Source organism: Nelusetta ayraudi, unplaced genomic scaffold (assembly GCF_046127955.1).
Source record: "Nelusetta ayraudi isolate G7.1 ecotype Tasmania unplaced genomic scaffold, CSIRO-AGI_Nayr_v1 ptg000018l, whole genome shotgun sequence".
Taxonomy (NCBI): Eukaryota; Metazoa; Chordata; class Actinopteri; order Tetraodontiformes; family Monacanthidae; genus Nelusetta; species Nelusetta ayraudi.
Genome location: NW_027466068.1, coordinates 3,410,816 through 3,433,833, shown reverse-complemented (window position 1 = coordinate 3,433,833; position 23,018 = coordinate 3,410,816). Strand labels below are relative to the sequence as shown.

Sequence of the window (23,018 nt, the reverse complement as noted above, 5' to 3'; positions counted from 1 at the left end):
TGAAGCTGAAACTAGCCTCTGTCGCACAGTCTGTGGGATTACCCAGGAAATTCATAATACAAAGGCCATAAAAGAACAAAAAAACTCTTCATTATATCATGATAGAAAGTAGACTAGCGTTTTTATTTTTGTGGAATAAATTTGAGTGCTGTGGAATAAATTTGGGTGGCAACTTCATGATGAGGGGAGAAAAATATGGGTCTTGAGACTCCACTGGTTGAGAGCCACTGTGCTACAGGTTTCAGATTCACAGCCCAAACTGGAACCCAGCCCAAGTGTCATGAGATACATCCTGGATAAGAAAACATGATGCGAAATTGATCTCAATTAACCGTGAGTGTAGAAATGTCTTCTCTGAAAAATAGCAAGACTGACCAGTTATTATTGTTAAGCCGTCGTTGAGACTGATGCTCTGTTGGAACGTCCATGGTTTCCACGTTCCATGGATGGACACACACACACACACACACACACACACACACACACACACACACACTGTATTATTCACCTCAAGGATAGTGCTGGAGCCATAATATGATTTCTGGTGTACATAACGTGGTTGTGTTTCATCAGTGCATCAGTGGAGCCCCAGGTAAGGATCAGGATGTGTGTGTGAATGGGAAGGCAAACAATGTTTGACCCTTCTTGACAAGGTGGGGTGTCTTTGGGTCACAGCACTCAGAGACAGACCGATTGAACGACAGTGATTCACTGTTGCTCTGAAGCTGGTGGCACAGCAACTTCTTACCATCGTTCACATCCCAACAGGTGAGGTCTCAGGTGACCTCTACCCTCGCTACACTTCACTCTGGGCTCTTCCAACCTTTCCGTGGTGGAACTACTCACAGTTCTCACACTACTCAGAAGCTCTTATTGTTCTGACTTAATGATAAGTCATTCAGAGAAACTGCACAGATTTTTTTTGTTTCTTTCTTTTTTTCCTTCCTTCCTTCCTCCTGTTCTGCTGTGTTCCCAGCCCGCTGCCTTGGCGCTGCGCTTCTTACTAATGAATGAGTCATGTTTTATGGAAGGGACGGAGCAAACGCCGCCGCTGCCACCGGGCTCCTATTTATAACAACGTGACCTGCGCAACCCCGGAAGCTGCACTCTGCTTTTATGACACCCGGCGTGACCTGCTGCTGCTGCTCTTATTTTCTATTTCTTTTGCTACTGTACGGCTGCAATGTTTCACAGGTCGGAGGAGCGGACCCAGCTGGTTGCGGCAAAATGTATGAGAGATGGGGGTGGGGTACGAAGAGGTGGGCGGTTGGGTGCAGGCTGATGAAGATGTGGGCTGGGAGGAGGTGTCATGTGAGAGAAGGAACCTCAGGCACTTGGCAGCTGAGAGCCCAGGAGGCCTGCATGCCTTTAGCACGGGACTCTCATCTGACTTTCTCCCCCTGTCCCTCTGACACACACACACACACACACACACATACACGCACATGCACGCGCGTGCACACACACACGCACACACACAGACACACACAAACACACATAGATATAATTAATAATCGGTGGTGGTTGGACAAGATGGTGATTTCATTGCGGATACCACAGGAAAAGTTTTCTCTCCTGTGAGAAATCCAAAGAATTTCCGCATTTACACTTGGTTGTGTTCAGGGGGAGGGGTAGAGGAGAAAGGGAAGGGTCAGGCTGCGGGGTGGCAGGGAGTGGGAGGGGTTACATGCAGTCCAGTGGCGAGAGTGTGAAACTGAAGAAGGTTTTGAGAAACTGACGGACACAGCCGGACGTCTCTGTGTGTTTGTGTGTGGAGGTTGTGTGTGTGTGTGTGTGTGTATGTGTATGTAACCAGCGCACAACCAAAGGGGGAATGTAGGGCAGACCTGTCGGGGACACGCCTCTGGCCAATGGCAGCACAGCATTGGCATATCGGTGCGGTGGCGGAGAGCGGACGCGCCCCCTGCTGGAGGCTGTGGGAGGTTCACCTGCAGTGCGGCGCACTGAGGCACTGTGACCCGGCTGGGTCCACTGGTGGCATCACCTCCTGCATCAGGGACAGGATGAAAAGCATTTTAGAAAAAATAAGAGAAAAAGACACATCACATGGCGTAGCGGCAGCAGCGAATCTTTCCTAATTACAGAGGCCGTCCTGGTTACCGAGTCCTTCCCGGTTACCGAGTTCTTCCTCCTGGCTAGTGAGTCCTTTGTAGTTAGCAAGTCCTTCCTAGTTAGCAAGTCCTTCCTGGTTACCGAGTTCTTCCTCCTGGCTAGTGAGTCCTTTGTAGTTAGCAAGTCCTTCCTGGTTACCAAGTCCTTCCTGGTTACCGAGTTCTTACTCCTGGCTAGTGAGTCCTTCGTAGTGAGTGAGTCCTTCGTCCTGGTTAGCAAGTCCTTCCTAGTTAGCAAGTCCTTCCTGGTTACCGAGTTCTTCCTCCTGGCTAGTGAGTCCTTCGTAGTTAGCAAGTCCTTCCTGGTTACCGAGTTCTTCCTCCTGGCTAGTGAGTCCTTCGTAGTTAGCAAGTCCTTCCTGGTTAGCAAGTCCTTCCTGGTTACCGAGTTCTTACTCCTGGCTAGTGAGTCCTTCGTAGTGAGTGAGTCCTTCGTCCTGGTTAGCAAGTCCTTCCTGGTTACCGAGTCCTTCCTGGTCACCGAGTTCTTACTCCTGGCTAGTGAGTCCTTCGTAGTGAGTGAGTCCTTTGTCCTGGTTAGCAAGTCCTTCCTGGTTACCGAGTCCTTCCTGGTCACCGAGTTGTTACTCCTGGCGAGTGAGTCCTTCGTAGTGAGTGAGTTCTTCGTCCTGGTTAGCAAGTCCTTCCTGGTTACCGAGTCCTTCCTGGTCACCGAGTTGTTACTCCTGGCGAGTGAGTCCTTCGTAGTGAGTGAGTTCTTCGTCCTGGTTAGCAAGTCCTTCCTGGTTACCGAGTCCTTCCTCCTGGTAAGGGAGTTCTTTCTGGTTAGGAAGTCCTTCCTGATTACCGAGTCCTTCCTGGTCATCGAGTCCTTAATAGTTAGCGAGTCCTTCCTGATTACTAAGGTAATGTGCGGATTGATCCAGAAATATTGATACTTCCGATAGAGACATGTCTTTTTTTAGAATTAATCTTCATATCAAAAATATCTATGCGAAGTCTGCTTTCATAAGAATATTAACACTTCTATGATACCAATTGTGAAATCAAATCTAAAAAGGTATAAAGTGAAACATGTCATCAATATTAGTGTTAGTAGTGTGATTTAGGAACTATCCTTCTGGCTTCCGCTCTGTAATACGCGCGCATACGGAAGCAGCCTCGTTGATCACAAGTCACAGGGAAGATTAGAAGAAGCTGCAGTATGGATGATAGAAAACAGAGCGTCGTTTGGAGTCATTTCACTTGTGTGAACGTAAACGAGGCAACATGTGACGTGTGTCGAAAGTCTGTGAGGTACCATATAGAAGAACATGACAAGTTACAGCGGAGGCAATTAGAGGAGCGTGAGAGAGAGAATGAGTGCAGTGATCTACTGTACCCCCCCGGGCCTGAATGAGACAGAGCTCTTTGATGGAAAACCTTCAGAGAGGCAGACAATATCCAAGTGTATCGTAAAAATACATCACAGGGCCCATTACAGGCATGTACACGTATGTTAGATACATTTATACACAATACAATGACGTATTCTGTAAATTTTGCATTAAAACATAATCTTTATTTTATTTTATTCTATCTAACAATTTTAAGATTGTTTTAGTATTTAGTTGGAAGAAATAAATGTAGCAATTAATTAGCATTCCGGCCATCATGTTAACATAAATACATTTTTCATATCACAGATGTTTATTGTAAAAAGTCATCATTTTCATAATCACAGGTACGCATCTAAAAGTATTAATATCCTAAATATCCTTCTTCCTGGTTAGCGAGTCCTTCCTGACTACCAAGTCCTTCCTGGCTTTAGACTCCTTCCTAGTTAGTGAGCCCTTTCTGTTTGGGGAGTTCTCTCTGGTTAGCGAGTCCTTCCTTGGAGTTGCCCCTGCGTGCAGGAGCGGAGTGAAAGTTTCACTTCTTAATGTAAATTCCCACGGCGGGTGGGGGTGCGGGCACCCTTCTAATTAAACTGATGTGTGACATCAAAAAGCTTTTAGGAAGCTGCTACCTTCTTTTTTTTTTTAGAGAGAGATGTGAGATCAGGTTAGCATCAGGAAGACCGGTTCTCCCGCTAGACAATGTTTCTTAATTTAGAGGCGGTGTCGTGTGAGCTTCTCTGCCGTTCCAGCCTTTCAACCAGGAGGTTCTTCTGTCAGGTCGCCCAAGGTCATCCAGGGTCACTGTGGTCTTTTCGGGCAAAGTTGTAGGTGGCATGAGGAAACCCAGCGTGATCCACGTACTCATTGGCTGTGTCCTAAATTGCCCCTACTGTCACTAATTAGTCACTATACAGGGACTTTGCCATATTGTAGTGGTGTCTGAATCCTGATTGAACATCAGTATTCACTATATAGTCACTCATTGTATCCCAGAATGCATTGCTAACAGTAGCGTACAACCAGTGGCGTCACTAACGCGGCAATATGTCCCATCATGCATTGCGCTCACGCTGACCCATAGGTAAAAAAGGCCAGTGTTATTTTTTTTGTAATGTGAAACGATTGGTATAATATGTACTTGTGCCAAAATGCATAGGAATACATTTATATATTTATTATTATTAATTATTAATATATTTATGACCACCTGCCGACGGGACGTTTTCATAATGGAACCGTAATGACGTCATTAATAGCACCAAGAAGAGTAGTGCTGCACAATATATCGTAAATTTATTGCCATCGCGATATCAACATGTGTAGTAGACATATCGGAAAACCTGCAGTAAAACACCATTTCGTTCATTCATGCGCTACATGGAAAGAAATTTGCCCAATCAGATTGAACCTTACTGCGTTATGCCCACCTTAAAGTAACTGCTTTTCCTAATATCGTGCAGCCCTAACCAAGACTGTCTGAAAATCTTCTTTAATGTGGCTATGAAGTGACTACATAGTGGGCCCCCCAACCCCGAGGCCCCAGCCCCCTCCCCCTCCGGAGGCCCCACCCCTCTTGAGTCCTCGCTGGTGATGAGTAAACCACATTATTGTGCTCCTTGCTGCTCCCTCTCCTGGATAAATTCCCAGAGACGTCACTGGAAACCTTCCTTGCTTCGTCTCTCTCAATCTCTCTCTGTCTCTCTCTCTCCTCTCTCTCGCTCTCCTTCTCTCTCTCACTCTCTCTCTCTTTCTTTCTTTGCGTCTGATATTTTCACTTCTAGTTGAGTTCTGGAACTCAGACCGCCGACTCTCAATCTCTCAACCCGAACCAAGGCGTTGGATTCCAGTGCCCATAAAGAAAATAATGTTGAAATTCACTCTCTGGCCCCATGTCCATATTGACTGTTGAGTACTCGCTGCTCCATGTAGTCTGAGTCATTTGCATTTGACTTGCAGTTCCCTCCTGCAGCCTGCAGAGGCTTTGGGCCGACGTGTCGATGATCACTTTTGAAAAAGCAGTGCGAGGACGACGGAAGACCGAGACTGAGGTCCCTGAAACATGTGCCTCCATAAATCACTGACAAAATGACGACATCTGTTTAAACTTAGGGCCAGATCCACCAAGAATGGAACGCAGCGGTAAATTGTAGCGCTCTTTACAGTGACTTTGCGGCTGTAATCTACATCTTTTTTTTTTTTTTTTTTTTTGCATCGCATCCTCGAAGGTTTTTGCGTAAATGATCTTGTAACTCATCAATCAGTTTTGCATTCTTAAAAATGAATAAATATATATATATATATTTTTTTTTTATAAATAATAAGTGTGTGTAAATATAATATTTCTATATATACACACACCTCATCGTCAGCTCTTCAGAGAGGAGAGAGTTACTTTGCCGCCAGAAACACTTGGACAGACGAATGAGGCATATTTGCATAGAAGAGGGTGTCATTTTGCATGATATGACCGATTTAAATACTGTATATTCAAATGAGTCTGGCGCAGCCCTGCTGCGACCTGCGCATTTTCCACTGCCTTTCACCTTTGTGTCCGCTCTGTGGAGAGGATTCTCTCTTTTTGCCGCTATTTGCATGGATTTTCTGGCGTAAAAGCCGGGCAATGGCTTTGTGGATCTGGCCCTGATACTTCCTTTTATTGTCTTTACCCACATTACACAGCAGTGCATGTTGGGCAGCGAAAATGTGTCGCATTGGTTTCTAGAGTCCAATCAACAACTATATATGCAATAAACAAAAATATATATACAAATATTTTCCGTCATTGTTTTTTTTTTTTAATGATGACGGAAAAATCTGAAGGGCGTCGGTCATTTTGACAGGTTGCAATTCACACCACTGGCCACTTGGTGGCAGTGAGCATTGTAACGTCCCCTTCCGACACACAGCGCGGAGACGTCAGACAGTTTCTTTGTGTTCTTCTTGTGTGCTTCTTTTCACTTGCGCCCCCTCACACAAATCCACACCTGACCTCAGCCCCTCAGCCAATCACAGGGGTGCTGCCTTCACTGGACTCAACATCGTTAACGTCAAATAAACACAGAGCAGGACAGAAGATACGAGAACACGGTCCAGCTGACTGTTACAATACTAACCGGCTATTGTCTGTCTTGATGCGTGGCCTTGGTGCCGTCTCTCAGAAGAGTAGCAGTTGAGTCTCAGAACTGTGTGTGTGTGTGTGTGTGTGTGTGTGTGTGTGTGTGTGTGTGTGTGTGTGTGGGGGGGGGGGGGGGGGTTGCGTTAAGGGAAATGTTTCATTTACGTTATATGCCACGTTACGTTCATTGTGTTTAGACCCGTGAGCCAGTGTGGACCGGGTTCGGTTAGCACCTGTCCAGCGCCATGTTAGCGTGTGCATCGTGCACTATTCTTACTATTGCATTGCTTCTGCTACTTATTCAGACATACTGGCAAACTAAGTTTGGCGCTTGTGAAGATATCGTCATACACTGTCGCTGGAATGTGAAATAAAAGACACCTTACCCATTTGTCAATGACGTCTCTGTAAAATACTTTACGATTCTCCAGTCAGACAGGTTTGGAGCTATTGTTCAGCTAACATAGTTACTGTTTTAATGCAACCTAGTTTTTTACTTGTTTTTAGCTACCATTAATATCAACCTCCTCGTTTTCATTTATTTTACTCTCATCTGCATTTGACTTATTTGTTTGTATATTTTTGAGTATTTTTAATTGTACATTTTATTCTGATGTTTTAACCTTTTACAAAGTTAGAATTTTGAAAAGCACTCTATAAATAAAATGTAGAATAACGACAACAACAACAACAACAACAACAATATATATTTTTTGGAATAACTCCTTTTTTTTTCTTATTTCCTTCCTGCCTTTCACCAGATCACCAGAAGTTGGAACGGGAGGCTCGGATTTGTCGCCTGCTGAAACATCCTAACATTGGTGAGGAGCCGTCTCGCCTTCAGAAACAGTGGAGTCAATTAGAGGTTGGATTAGATGAGGTTGGATTAGAGTGGATTTGGCGGCGTCCAGCACAAGTGACGTGCAGTTTTGTGTTCCAAAGAAAAATTCTGAGAGAAACCAAAAAAGAAAAAAATTGTGTTTGACTTTGTGAGACGCTGACCTGTGGTGCTGCTCCTCTCTTCTCTCTGCCAGTGCGTCTCCACGACAGCATATCAGAGGAAGGATTCCACTACCTGCTCTTTGACCTGTGAGTCCACGCCTCTTTGCAACACTTCTCCCTGCAGTTACATGATACATAACTCTATATTACTACCACCACCTCCTCCATCACCACTTCCATCTCTACCACCAACTCCACCGTCACCTCCATCACCACCTCAACCTCTATCACCTCCACCTCCATCTCCATCACCACCTCAACCTCCATCACCACCTCAACCTCCATCACCTCCACCTCCATCTCCATCACCCCCTCAACCTCCATCACCACCTCAACCTCTATCACCTCACCTCAACCTCCATCACCATCTCCACCTCCATCTCCATCACCATCTCCACCTCCATCTCCATCACCACCTCCACCTCCACCTCCATCACCACCTCCACCTCCATCACCACCTCCACCTCCATCACCACCTCCATCTCCATCACCACCTCCACCTCCACCTCCATCACCACCTCAACCTCCATCACCACCTCAAACTCTATCACCTCCATCACCACCTCAACCTCTATCACCTCCACCTCCATCTCCATCCCCACCTCCACCTCCACCTCCACCTCCATCTCCATCACCACCTCAACCTCTATCACCACCACCTCCATCTCCATCACCACCTCCACCTCCACCTCCACCTCCATCTCCATCACCACCTCAACCTCTATCACCTCCATCACCACCTCAACCTCCATCACCACCTCCACCGCTACCTCCACCTCCATCGAACACCATTATCACCACCTCCATCTCCCTTCATCTCACTCCCCACCTCTTTTAACCATTTCTTTCTTGTGGTGTGTGTGCGTGCGTGCATGCGTGCGTGTGTGTGTGTGTGCGTGTGTGTGTGTGTTTGTGCGCGCGTGCAGGGTGACTGGAGGTGAACTCTTTGAGGACATCGTGGCCAGAGAGTATTACAGCGAAGCTGATGCCAGGTAGGAGTTGCTGCTGCTGCTGCTGTTTCCAATAGGCCTCGTCCTCAAGCCTGTCCACTGTCGTCTGTTGTTGTTGTTGTTGTTGTTGTTGTTGTTGTTGTTGTTGTTGTTGTTGTTGTTTTCTGTGTATTTCCCTTTTTCTCCTTTGGCCTGGTACTCTACCTTCTCTTCCTCTCACTGTTCTTTTCTACTCTGTCCTTTTTACTTCCAGCCCCCCTTCTCCTTTTTTGTTGCCATTTATTTTCTTGGAGTGACTTTCTTTAGTGTTAGCGACTCGTTATTTGCTGCCTTTTCTTTTCTTCTTTGCCCTCTTTTTTCTTCTATTTTCTCACTTTAATATTTTATTCTTTCTCCCATTTGGATTTTGACCGTCCTCTATTTCTCGTCCTAATTCCTATTTCATTTTTTTTATTTTTAACATTAGCGACATAGTGTGTAGCCTCTCACATTAATACAATAACACACATAATCTATGAATCTACAATCTATAAACGAGTATCAGATACCACTGGGTTGGACGTTGAGTCAATTTTTAATGATGATGATGATGATGATGATGTTGCTACAGCAGCCAACGGAAGTGGAAGTGACAGTGTTGAGTGAGCGTCTGCGCAGCGTGTTGTTGCTTCAGTTAACCCAAAGTGCAACACGTCTCCCACTCACAGCTTCTGTCTCTGTCTTGAGCTGGTAGATTCTTTTTTAGTTTTTTCTCTGGAACAAATGCAGACATGATTGCTTCTGAGGGAGATGCTTGTGCGAAGTGACAGTTGTGGTCCGCTTAGCCACAGTCAGAGTGAAACTCTGCCGTCTGTTATTCAGGGCAGTTTGACGACGGAACCAGACTCGCTGACTTGCTGCCCACTCACTCTGCAGCCAAATAAAGTTGTTGTTGTTTTTTTTGTTCTTTTTAGATTGCGCTCCCTTGATTGTTGAAGTTGTTACCTGACTTGTAATAAGAGGTGAGATTTTTGCTCCTCAGAGCTGCCGACTAAAATTAAACAAGTCACGGCTGCTTTTTTTTTTTTTTTTTTTTTCCAAATCTGCTGCCACAACTCTTTTTCTCAAATAAAACAGCACAGTCTCTGAAGATAGTGAGAAATGTCAAATTCCTTTTTTTTGTTGTTGTGAACTCATAGATGTGACTAGATGCGTCCAGGGTGCATCTGATGTGACGTCGCCGCTTTAAAACCATTATTAACATCATCATTCTCCATTAATGATGCCACTGAAACCTGTCGCTTTCAAGCATTGAGGGTTTTTTTTTATTTAAGGCCACCTTAGGTCCTATTAGGGCGTTTACCCACTAGCCCTGTGCGGCTAGTGCCAGCCCTTCACGGTACGGGACAGCTCGGTTAGATTCAATTTGTTACAGTGGCTGTTTTATTAGCCGCTCCTAGTAGAGAAGAGTCAGCTGTAAATATATTGTTTTATAAAGGCACAGCAGCAATTTGTCCAACACTTGCTAATTGCCTCTAATCGTATAATATTTCCCTTTCTCTTCACATGCAAGCTCATCACAGATTGACCGCAAATTTATGGACCACTCATTTGAATTTCCCCTTCAGAGATGCAGGAGTCTTGATAGAATATGAGTGAATGGCGACACAAGCTTGTAGGAAATAGATGTGCGCAGTAGCCGACGTCATGGTCTGGTTTTCGACCTTCCACCTGACCAGCAGCAGCTGTGAAGGGCCTGCGTGGTGCCTCGGTCAGGCTCCAGTAGTCTGTCTACTGATTTTTTCCAACTTACACTAAATGCAAACGCAGTAGACTCCAAAGAACTGCCTGCACCTGTTTTAGCTGTTGCTAACTGTGATAGCTGTTGCTGTGGTGATGACCAACGCTTTGCTTCGACATGGCTAAATATAGAACTTGTAACCCTCTGACCCGCTGACACAACCCTGTCCACCGGCCACCTATTGACCCCCACCTTTAAAGATTTGACCCCCCCCCCCCCTCCCCAAAAGGCAAGTTGTGCGCAGATGCAGGCCGAACGAGGGCCAGCAGCAGAAGCAGCTCGTTGATCACGCTGGTTTTTAAATGCTGCCTCTTTGAAACCCCTGCTGCTACTGTGATTCCCACTCAGCCTGAAGCCTCTGTAGCACACACACACACACACACACACACACACACACACACACACACCCGGACTCTTTGCCCTCCCTCCTGAATGTCAGTCATGGAGGCCATCTCCCTCCTACTGCCGTCCTCCCCTGGAGATCAGGGACAAGTAGGACTTTAATTAGCTGCCATAATTAGCGCCTCTCTCCTGCCTCCCACACACACACACACACACACACACACACACACAGACCCAAGACTATGTGCAACACCCAGTTGGCCCTCTTTTATCGTTTTCCTCTTCTCAGTCCTGAGCTGATGGAAGTCACAAAGTCGGCGTGTGTGTGTTTGTGTGTGTGTGTGTGTGTGTGTGTGTGTGTCTGGCCAGATATTCTGCACAGTACCTGCAACATACTGATAGCCCCTATGGCAGCAGCAGCAGCAGCCCACCAGTCTTCTGAGACTCACTATCATCCTATCCATAAACCTACTCGTTTTTTTTTTTTTTAGTTATTTCTTCTCTAATTTCTTTGATTTGTTTATTGTTTTATTTCCTCTCTCCTCCTCTTTTTTTCTGCTCCTCTTCCTCTCTGCTCCTCCCACTGTGTCCCTGTGACCTTTTGTCCCACAGGTTGTCTCTTGTTGTAATCTGTCGCCTTTGTACCTTTTTTTTAAACGAAACAAATTGTTCTTGTCTCCTTCACCTGCCCATCGCTCACCCAATTTCACTCCGACCTTCCCATGACCTTCCCACAACCTTCTCCTCATTTCAATGACAAAAAAAACAACCTCTGACACTTCACCTCCCCTTGTCTCACTGTTCATTTTCTTGTTATTTTTTCCATTCCCATCTTGAACTTACTCGCCCAAACTTTTACCTGACACCTCCCTCTCATCTCCTCCCCCTCCTCCCCCTTTTCCTTTATCTCCTCCACCCATCAACGCTCACCTGTTCCATCTGTCCCCTCCTCACCACCTCCTCATCCTCTTCCTCCTCCACCTCCTCCTCTCTCTGTTTTGTCTTCACAGTCACTGTATCCATCAGATTCTAGAAAGTGTCCATCACATTCACCAACATGAAATAGTGCACAGAGACTTAAAGGTCAGTATATGTAGAGGAGCATCTGCACTCCCCCCTTACCCTCCCCCTTCTCACTTCCTTTCCTCCCCATTCCGCCCGTCTCACCTCCTCCCTGTCTTGCTGCTGGTCTGGTCTGGTCTGGTCTGGTCTCTGTCTGGTTCCGGGTTAATGGTTTGTGTTTTTTTTTGTTGTGTGTTTGTATTTTTTTTTGTTCATATTTCTATTAACTGGAGGACCTTGGCCTTGCCCCGCCTGCCCTCAGTACCCGCCCCATCAGCCCCTCCTGCCCCCGTCATCAGTCATCATTTTACAAACGGCCCCCATCCATTACTGAAGCTCCTGTTGCACTGACATTGACACGATTCCAGCTGTTATGTGTCCTTATTGATTTGTCTGAAGGATGTACGTAAGAGGCTTCACACGTGCCAGTGCCGATGCATGTCAGGCTTTGACTCGTCAGTGACAGTTATGACAGTGAAAGTGAGAAAATTATCCATCCAATATCAAATCCTTCACACCTTCTTCCTGCTCCCCTTTGCAGAAACTGTCCAAAGACGTGCAGTTCTGGAGGAAATTGTCACTTTGTGATGTCACAAAGGGCACTTCTCCCAGGAGGCTCCAACAATGCATCAGTTTTAACAGGAGCGTGACGGCACATGACGTTAAGGCAGTGCTGCTCTTGGTTTTTTGGAACATAAATATTAGGAATGCATTAGAAACCTGAAGTTCTCTGCACCGATTATGCTACAGCTGTAATATTACTGTCAGGAAAATATAGACCTTCGTCCGGCAACAACTTAAATGGTCGTCTGCGCGACCTTCAATAAAACAGAGTTAGAATTAGCTCTGTTTTGCTTTCCCCGTTGGCACTGAGGGTTTTTTCATTTACAAGTCATGTTTTTTATTTATTCATGAAAATGCAGCGCTGTAAAAAGAGAGACGCTGGCTCTCTCAGCTTCCCGAGGGTAATGTGCAAAGTAAATTGTTGTCAGTCCTAGATATTACGTTTCTTAGCATCTTTTCAATTCTTCATTGCGGGGGATTGTTATTAAAAAATAAACCAAAAAAAACCCTGCAGTATTCAACATGAGAGTCAGAAGAAAGAAAAAAAACCACTTGTTTTATTGGTAAATATAAACCATTCTGCTCATTCATCAATTACACAATTTGTCAGTGCACAGCAAGCAAAAAAAAAATGCATGGTCAACCTTTGTTGACACACGTCCCCGTCCACGTCCACCTCCACCTCACAGTGCAGTGCGTGTGTGTGTATTTGTATTTGCGAGAGAGAGTGTGTGCATTTGTTTTCATGTAGCTTAGAATTAGTCAGCAGCTTCCTTAACCCTGATTTGAGGAATTTACACAATTTACTTTTGACTTTCTGTTGCATCACAAAATCAGGTGCATGATTGATGACAACCAGGCAGGCATCTGCTAGCGCACGGACACACCACAGACTAGCAGACGCTAGAGCTAGTGGAGCGGTTATGATGATCCATGGTCAACCGTCTAACTAAGAAGAATTTTCCCCAATTAGCACCCTGCCTGAAGTTATCAGAAAACCCTTCTGTTGTACAAGTATGGGCAACTTATGAGCACTGCAGAACTTTCAGAAGCATTTTCCCTATTTCTGACAGTTCTGCAGTAGGCCTGGTTGTGGGTGATCACGTGTTTTGGAAATAAGTCTTTTAGAAACATTTCGAGCAAACTGTTCCAGAGGTTCTCTGCAGGTAGTCAGCCCTCAGGGTAGGTCAGCAAGTCAGCAGGTCTGTGATGAAAGGACATTGACAACACAAGTCAATGAGGCAATATGAGCTCCCCAAAGTACTGTGCAGCGTCTCTGGTGGTCTGGGAGTTAAATCACCTTTTAATTCTATGGCAGTTCATAATTGAATAATAACCTAATAATAAACTGTTGACCAGAGAAATAAATTAGGGATGCACCGATAACACTTTCTTTTTTACAGAATGAGTAGAGTACGAGTACTTGCATTTCAGTACTTACCGATACTGAGTACTTAATACGGTCATTACAAATTATAGAATTACTGTGATTTTTTTTTTTTTTCCAGTTTTCCACAGATGTCCTGTTATTTGAACAACATTCCTCTAGAACAAGTTTTTCTAGAACAAGTTTCACTGCAGTACAAACACACATTTAACTAAATTGTCATATACATACAAATACTACTGGTATCTGTGTCGTGGCACCTATTTTATGAACCCCGGTATCGATGTCAGTACCGATGCCCGCTACTGGTATCGGTACCGGTGCATCCCTACTTCAAATAATACTTTTAACATAAAGCAAATCCATCTATGAAAAAGAGACTTGAGTGAGCTCCAGCTGGTGGTCCTGGGTTGCTCGGTGTTCCTGCGGGTGCAGCCGGAGCCACAACAGAAGAGCCCTTTCACTCCCCTCTTCACCCCTGACAATACCCCCCTTACTCCCACTTGAACCCCACCCCCCTAACACACACACACACACACACACACCCTTGGCGGCCTTTGCACGGGATCGTTGCGCTGCTCTCAGACTAACATGCGCCCCTCCCTCCTCCCCTCCCCTTCCTTGGTGTTTGCATGCAGTCATTGCATCCAGCAGATCCTGGAGGCGGTGCTCCACTGCCACCAGATGGGTGTGGTGCACCGGGACATGAAGGTGAGTGATAGGTCCTCACACTGACTACTTTTTTCACAGGACTTTATTTAGTTATTTTTGATATCTTTTTGTTGTTGTTCTTGTTGTTGTTATGTGTTTTGCGACTTGGGGGCGGGACCAGGGGATTTTGTCTGGTTTTGTTTCATTCAGACAAAATGTCGCTTGGCATGAAAAAGACTTGGGGCCAGATCCACAATGCGATTGCGCGGCTTTTGCGCCTGAAACTCTGTGTAAACAGCGCCAAAAACGGTGATTCCGATCCACAGAGAGGACGCAAACGTGAAAATCGTTTTGCGCATAGCAAAATGACACAACCTTCTATGCAAATATGCCTCATTCAAACAGCGGCAGATCCAGAAAGAGTTTGCGCTCGAGTCCGCACGCAGTTTGACAGACGCAAACACCGCAAGCCAAAACCAGGAGCAGCTTCTGTCTGTCCAAGTGTTTCTGGCTTCTGAGTGAAACGTTCCTCTCTGAAAAGCCTGAAATATGTATATGGCTCCCCAAATCTTATATATAGATCGGCATAGACTATAGTATATATGCCAATATTTTAGATAGGCTATGAAAAATACAAATGGTACTCAGGTGTTGGTGAATAACGCGCCTTGCGTCTTGACCATCCATGAACACAAACCAAACACATGCACTCACGAACAACCTCTGGCGCAAACTGTTCTCAGGTTGCCAGACCGCAACATTCGCACCTGTTTCAGGTGCTGCATTTGTGGCCGTGTTTGCGCCAGCATGTCATCAGCGCAAAAACCTTTGTGAATATCCGCATCTGTGGCGCAGATTGCAGCCGCATCAACCCTCCCCCAACCACTGCAGCCACCCCACTGAGCCCTTAACAAGGCCTGAGAATGACAACGTTGTTGACTATTGATTTGCAGATGTCCTGCTCATCTCGATTGTCGTTTTAGAAGATGTTCGTCTGGTCGCCTGCAGCGTGTGTGTGTGTGTGTGTGTGTGTGTGTGTGTGTGTGTGTGTGTGTGTGTGTGTGTGTGTGTGTGTGTGTGTGTGTGTGTGTGTGTGTGTGTGTGTGTTTTTGTTTGGCTAGCTCTTTTTAAAAGGAGTTGGAAAACTCATACTGGGCTTCCTAAATGGCAGCCAAACCTGTTTTTAAGAACGCAGACGCTAGCGGATGTAATTCACAGGAGGCTGCGGCAGCATTTCCTCCAGTTGAACCTCGCACCAACCCTCTGTTTCCTTGAAATGTCTCCGTTTTCACAGCAGCATGAGCAAAGACAGTCAAATACAGTCTACAATAACGGAACACTCATTGAACAAACGAATGAATGAATGCTTTTGAATATTTTATTTTTAGTTTATTTTCTGTTTTTATACAACACAACGAAAAAGAAACTAAAAGTAATAATAAAAAAGAAGAAAAAAAAGAAAGAAAAAAAGGAAAAAAAGCAACCACAGAGCTGCCAGACACGAAAAAGTGTCATGTCTTCATGCAAGTTATCGTTTATAATATCAGGTGTTACAGAAATACCACAATAGAGTCAAAATGAATGGGCACCAAATGTCCAAAATTTTGTTTTGCACTTTGGACCTGTGGAAGCGTATCCTTTCCATCTGGATAATATTTGTCATTTTGTTGAGCCATTTTCTGAAGCATGGAGGATTGAGGGTTTTCCAGTCCAGAAGAATCATCTTCTTTGCAGCAACCATACCAAGCATTAGCGCCTGTCGTACCACCGACGAATAACCGCGAGTTGACTCTGAGCACCCAAACAGAGCCAGCTCTGGGTCAGGCACAATGTCTAACTCAAATGCCTCACTAAACCATTGAAATATTTCACACCAACACTTATACAGTTTGAGGACATGACCAGAAAAGATGTGACAGAGAACCCTCTGCACCCCTACATCTATCGCACAATGGAGAAACTGATGGGTAGATTCTATGTAATTTAAGTTTTGAATAGTGTAGTCTATGGATGACTTTGAATTGAACCACTTTGTGTCTAACAATGATGGAGCATTTATGAATACCATTCAAGGCTCCATTCCAGGTGTCTTCAGACACTTCAAGCTGTAATTCGTTCGACTAAGCCTCTCTGAGTTCATGAGTGGGTGCAGAGGTGGAGAACAGCGTTACGAAGCGGGATATTAGGTGCCTGAAGTCGGGAGGAAGCAGCAGGAGATCATTGAAAGGGGACCTTGTTGCCATTACATCAGGGCCCTAGCATTGGCTGCCCAGTAATAATTCCTAAAGACAGGAGGGCCGAATACCCCCTCCTGCACAGGCTTTTGTAGGTTTGTTTTTGATATTCTATGCACCTTGTACCCTGAAACAAATGGAAGAACAATTGAGTCTAGTTGCTTGAAGAACTTTGAGGTGAGAAAAAGTGGCATGTTTTGAAATAAATATAGAAACCTAGGGAGAGTCACCATCTTAATTGCATTAAGACACCCTACCATGGATAGCGGCAGGGTCACAGAGACCTACCTACTACCCTACTACTGCGTTGGTAGTCCTCGTGTACGAGGAGGACGGGGGGCAGGAGTGCTGGGGGAGATTTCACTGAAGTCCCGCGGAGGTATCGTCGATGGGGGGGCGGCTGGTGGAGATTGCGTGACGCTCTCTCCCTTTCTTTCTCTCTCTCTCTCGTCTCTTTCCAACTCCCTCTCTCTTCATGCGATCGACCATAACTACCTTCGCGATCGACTGGTAGCTCGCGATCAATGTATTGGGCACCCCTGGCCTAGTCTATCTGTTACGGGCATGAATTTGCTTTTTCCACAATTGATTGAATAACCAGAGAGTTTGCCAAACGATTCAATAAAGTCAAGTAAAGGGGGAACAGACACCACCAGTTCCGCAAGATATAACAATGTGTCGTCCGCGTAAAGCCCCACAAGACTTTCCATGTCCCCTCTCTTAATGCCCTTGATGAGGTGACGACTCCTGACCCCTATTGCATGAGGCTCCCGGGCCAGGTCAAAGAGTAGAGGTGACAAGGGGTCGCCCTGTCTGACTCAGCGGTGTAACCTCAAAGGTCTAGATTTGTCACTATTGGTGAGGATGGAGGATTTTGGGCAGAAATGTAAAATCTTAACCCACGTAATAAAAGCGTCCCCAATTCCAAATCTTCTAAGTGATTCAAACATAAAAGGCCGCTCTATTTGGTCGAATTTTGGCTGCGTCTAATGCCAAAACAAGGAATCGAGGAACTCCTCAAAGCAAGCAGAGATATAGTTTGTAAATACTTGATCTATCAGCAACCACGCATTAAAACGCCAACAATAGGTTTGTTTGGCAGGTCAAGCATTAGTTGTAGCGAGACAGGCAGGACAATGATCCGATTTTAAGATGTTGTGATATTTAGTTTGTTCAATTATATTGGTTTTGCATCCACTAGGAAGTAGTCAATCCTCCTGTTTGATTTATGTACATGAGAGAAATAGGAATAGTCTTTGGCAGTTGGGGCCTATAGATCGACCATGTTTCTGGATTTGGCATGGTTATTCAACGTTTGGACAGATGCTATTGTTATTGGCGTACGGGAGGAAATTCTGTCGAGATATGGATCAAGGTAGCAATTAAAATCACCACCCATGATTAAATTTGTAGCGCCGTGGTCTGGAATTGAATCAAATACTTTTACTTATGAAATTACTTATGAAAATAATTTGGGCCATATATGTTAAGAAAGGTGACAGGGAATTAATTAATATTTCCTGTTATCATAATATACCTGCCATTTGGGTCCATGCTTGTTGAAGCGAGTTGAAATGGAATATTCCTGCAAAAGAGAATGGCTTTAGATGAAAATGGTGCTAAAATTGGGAAATCCAATTAGCTCTCAGTCGCCTCTGCTCTGGAGCATATATGGGGGGTCTTGCAGAAACATTACGTCTGCGGAGGGACTTTAGATGCCCCAAGATTTGAACCCGCTTTATTGCACGTCCAAGACCGTGCACATTCCACGAGACCAGGGAAATGGTATTCACGTCTGTCTTGTATACAGTGTTAGGCATTGACATGGATACCATACATCTACAGCATTCTGGGACACCCAAAGACAAATGTTGACATTCACATGCAAACACAAAAAGTTAGGCAGCTCTGGACAACATAAAACAATACAAATAAACTCCACCCCACTCCCCACAGACACTTCCCCAATTGAAGCGTCTTTTCCCCCATATACTTACAGAGGACAACCGGGCGTTTGGCTTAAAACACAACTCTAACCAGCCAAAACAAGCTATGAACTAAACAACTCATCTGCCCCTCTGCCGTTCACACAACAAAATGTGAGCCTGAGCCAACGAGACGTTACTGTACAATAGTTTTGATTCTACATCTGCTCTACACAAGAGTATGCAAACATATTAATGTGTCTATCAAGTCCACTAACCGAACAGATTGCGTCTAGTCACCTCCAGTGTCCCGTTGCAAGTTGCCGACATACTTCATTGCATCTCCGGGAGAGGTGAATACCTTCTGAAACCCGTTGTGCTGGAAGTGAAGCTTGGCGGGAAACCGTAGGCTGTGCTTGATCTTCAGCTCACGCAGGACTGCCATAACATCACGGAATCCACGCCGCTGATCCATCACCTCAGCCGGGAAACCGAGAGAGGAGAGTCTGTTGCCGAGCAAGACGTATTATCTTTTCTTTGTCCTGAAAGACGACCTTCCAAGTCATTTGCCTTGGCTCTGAATGAGGCATTCTGTTTATGGAGCTCGGTGTTGGCAAATTTCCGCAGCCTTGAAGCGAGTCTCGTGGTCTTTGACCGTCACATCCACATCATCCATTCGACCCACCAGAACGTTATGAGGATGGGAGAGAGGCAAACTTCACCTCAGGAGGTCGATTATAGTCAAGTATTGTAAAGTATAGTGTCCTGCATGTTTTTTAATGTTTCTTCCATATGAGGCACAGGGACTTGATGAGGTTCTCAGCCGTGCTGCTAGCTGACTTGAGCAGGTTGGATTTTGGCTTATCTTTCTTCTCATTTTTCGTTTTGTCCGACATTTCTTGGTTTCAAGCGGGCATAGGTTGATGTAGAAACAGGATTATTGCTATATTGTTGAGCAGACTTGATTAGAAAAGGTAGAATTTAGCAAATGAAATTTGAATGGAGAGGAGCTCACAAACTAGCACTCCGCACTCACTAGCGCCCCCAATGAATGAATGCTTTACTTCAAATGTGTGAGTAATAATTAAATAACAAAGACAAAAGAACAGATGAAAACCCTTAAATTAGTCAAGAACAGTAGAAATAATAATAACATAACATGCATGAAAAGGTGCAGGAAGAAGCATTTGCTTCATTGATTGAATCTCCAGTCAAAACAGCAGATTTTAGACTGGAAGACCAACTCCAGAGCTGAAAGATCTGAAGTGTAAGAAAGGTACACCTGAGATTAACGATTAAGATTTAAATCTTTAATAATAAAAAAAAGAAGCTAATTGTTCCAATTAAGGTCAAAATTGCAATGTAAGCTTCTGTTTTGGGTTCATGTATTTGTACATGTGACTCAGGAGGAGTCAGTGCCTCTCACTGTCTCACACGTCACTGCTCCACTCAGAACGCCAGTCTATGCAAATGTCACCGGCGGCATTCCGGATTTCGAAGTTCCAGTTCTGCTGGTTGGGAACCATCCCGGCTGGAGTCTTTATTTAGTCGAAGCTCCTCTCTGGTTTCGCAGCCGAGCGTGTGAGAGCAATTTCGCGGCATAGGTCAGAGTGTGATGACTGAGGACGTCCAGGGTGACGACATCCATCCAATAAGCAGCTAGCTAACGGAATGACTGACTGACAACACAACAAACACGTATAAGGGGGGGGGGAAATACTAACCCAACAGTTTTTCCTATTTTGTCATTTAAAAAAAAAGTAGTAACAACGGCCATTACACATTTGCAATATACCTCTATATCGATATGTCTGAAGAACCACCTCTTTAGAGGGTTGAAAAACAAACAAAAAAAAAGTTTAGGTGTTTTTGATTACCAGTTTTTGTTGCGATATTTAGGTTTTGCTTAATTCTAGGGGTAATGGAAAGGGAGCTATTGTGTCCCCTGCTGCCTTTCCAGGGATCTAAACCTTAAAAACTAGTTCCATCTAATTTTTTTCTGTGTTTCGGTTGTTTTTTTTCCTCCGACGCAGCAAACGTGCGTTGCCTTAATCCATTTATTTCTTTATCAATTCTTCTGAAGGGGAATTAGCGACGACTATAGCGGCCGCGGCCAGAGAGTTAAAAAAGGAGAGAGCAACATGGGATTGTTGGTGGGGTTTTTTTTCTTTCTTTTGTCGTTGTTAAAAACGCCCACCCAGTAAAATACAACCTCCTCAGAGCCGCCAACGTTGTGTTGGAGTTTTTGCGGCCCTGGACGGGTTGTTTTTTTTTTTTTTGCCCGCTTCAGCACCTTCGTTGACGGAAAACGCTTGCTTCCCCCTCCTGGAATTCCCACCCACGTCCGTCGTTTTTTAACAGATGATCTTCCTGCGGCACCTTTGCAGAGTCCCTTTCGTTTACAAAAGACTCGGTGCCTCGGCGGCAAGCGGGCACAGGATGTGATTACAAGTGGCACGGCGCCGCAGGATTAGCACTTAGCACTCACATTCAGCCTTTTCCCAGCCGCTTCCTTTTCATCCGTGCAGCTCCACTGGCAACGCAACTCAGCTGAAAATACGAAGGGGGGGGGAGGGGCAGTGAGTGGATCTGCGGAGATAACACACCCCAAAACGTAATTCGACGCCCCATTAAATACTATATTAATATACAGAGTCAGCCAAAATACTGGAAACACACATCAGGAAAAGAAAAACTTATTTAAAAACGATTTTAGCCGACTCTCCTCTCTGGTTTCGCAGCCGAGTGTGGGAGAGCGTTTTCACGGCATAGGTCAGTGTGCGATGACTGAGGACGTCCAAGCGTGACAAGATCCGTCCAATCAGCAGCTAGCTAACGGAATGACAGACTGACAACACAATACAACAACACAGCCAAGTACGCGAAACAAAAAAGAAATAGAAATCCAACAGCTTTTCCTCTCCGGCAACAAAACAAGTAGCCGAAGGCTAAAACTACCATTTTTCAGCAGATCAGCAGAATTCTTTTACTGTCATTTTTTTTTATCAGGCGCATCTGCTTCACTGAAGCCCAGGAAGTAAAAATAAAACAGCTGACATTGCTATAATAATAATCAACCTTGAAGAGAGAAGGAGGCAGGAGCTCTGCGCCACAGTGATGGCAGCTGATTATTACGTGTCGCTTCAAGTTCAGGAAAAAAAATTTCTCTGTGATTTTTGGTGCAGAAGTGCTGCGGCCATCACGGAGCGAGAGGAAGGTAGCGATGAGCCGATGGGGGGGACCAGAGGGGCGTCCCATTATTAGAACGCTCCTCTGACACTGAGTAATGAGGCCGGCTGCGTTCCAGTTATCTAGGCCACAGAGATGAAACCTATAGACCGCAGTGAGAAATAGTCACTACGTTTACATGACATTCAAGAAAAGCAAATTATTAGCCTTGTCCGATTACGGTCGGACAACTCATGTGCGTGTAAACGCGTTAGTCCACGAAACTAGGATAAGGGATTAAGCTGCGATATCTTGGTTATCCTTGCTCAACTTATCTGTGATCAGGTTGCACAAAAGTGGAATAGAGGGAAGTGTATATATGATATGACTTATACCATATTTTATAGAATGAGTTACCATAGAGATTTACTATGTGGAATGAGCCTCCTCCAGACCAGGCTAAATTCCAGGATCTATTTAATCTCACCCCTTCTCTCAGTAAACAGTCACCACCAACGGAAACCAATAGTCATTCCACTGAACACTACACATTGTTATCACATTCAACTAGACTCACTGTCATTATTTCAACATTTGGAATTGTTTAATTTCAATCATTATCAATAAATTATTTGAGATAATGTTGCAATCATTTGATAATTTGTAACGTAACTTATACTTTCCCATGCATCATATATAAAAATACACATCCCATATAAACATGAATACACACCAAAGAGTAACACGAGGTTCTTTTATTGAGGTTTTTATTTACACCCACACACCTCACAAGGTGCAAAATGGTGAGTTTATTGTCGTGGTACCTTCTTTCAATTCAGTGTCATTGTGATATCTACTGCCTTAAAGAACAGATAATTCAACTCTTCCCTCTTCTCACTTACACCATAAATTGTTTTCATGTTTCTGAGAAATTCATTGTCAAAAACAAATGCTCCTGCAGCGGCTGCACTGGGGCCTTCACCCTATCACATTTAATAGGATCAGTATTGAAGCTGGTAGACTAGACTTGCCAGGCCTACATGCCAGTACTCACTGGACCAGCATCAGTTGGTGGTGGTGATGCTGGTGCTGGTGTCTCCAACAGTGTGACAGTGCTGCCACAGACTGCAAGGCAAACCAAAGTTAGATAGTCTGACTGAATTTCATGTGAATGTGTCCCATGTAGAGATTGCAGAGCATATCTTGTATGAAGCGAGTGGCATCTTAGGAGGGACACACATTTGTTTCTGTCGCCCCAGGCATCCCCTCCAACACAGGCATCATTATTGTTCTCTTTTACCTCCTCACAAGCCTCCATTAGAATAGAAGAAGAATCCATTTTACTTTTATCTTTTTGTATTGAGGG

General features: G+C 44.8%; 1 protein-coding gene across 37 annotated transcripts in view; it reads left to right on the top strand.

Moving 5' to 3' along the window:
* camk2b1 (calcium/calmodulin-dependent protein kinase (CaM kinase) II beta 1) overlaps positions 1 to 23,018 on the top strand; it is a 52,232-nt gene that overhangs the window by 4,949 nt on the left and 24,265 nt on the right. For 20 of the 37 annotated variants that reach the window (XM_076025837.1, XM_076025842.1, XM_076025846.1 and 17 more), the window contains exons 3-6: positions 7,349 to 7,408; positions 7,622 to 7,676; positions 8,516 to 8,581; positions 11,672 to 11,744. In XM_076025837.1, the coding sequence (XP_075881952.1) occupies positions 7,349 to 7,408; positions 7,622 to 7,676; positions 8,516 to 8,581; positions 11,672 to 11,744 (254 nt within the window). Of the gene's footprint in view, positions 1 to 7,348; positions 7,409 to 7,621; positions 7,677 to 8,515; positions 8,582 to 11,671; positions 11,745 to 14,312; positions 14,386 to 23,018 lie in introns of all 37 variants that reach the window. The other 17 variants (XM_076025831.1, XM_076025843.1, XM_076025835.1 and 14 more) reach the window with 1 other exon arrangement.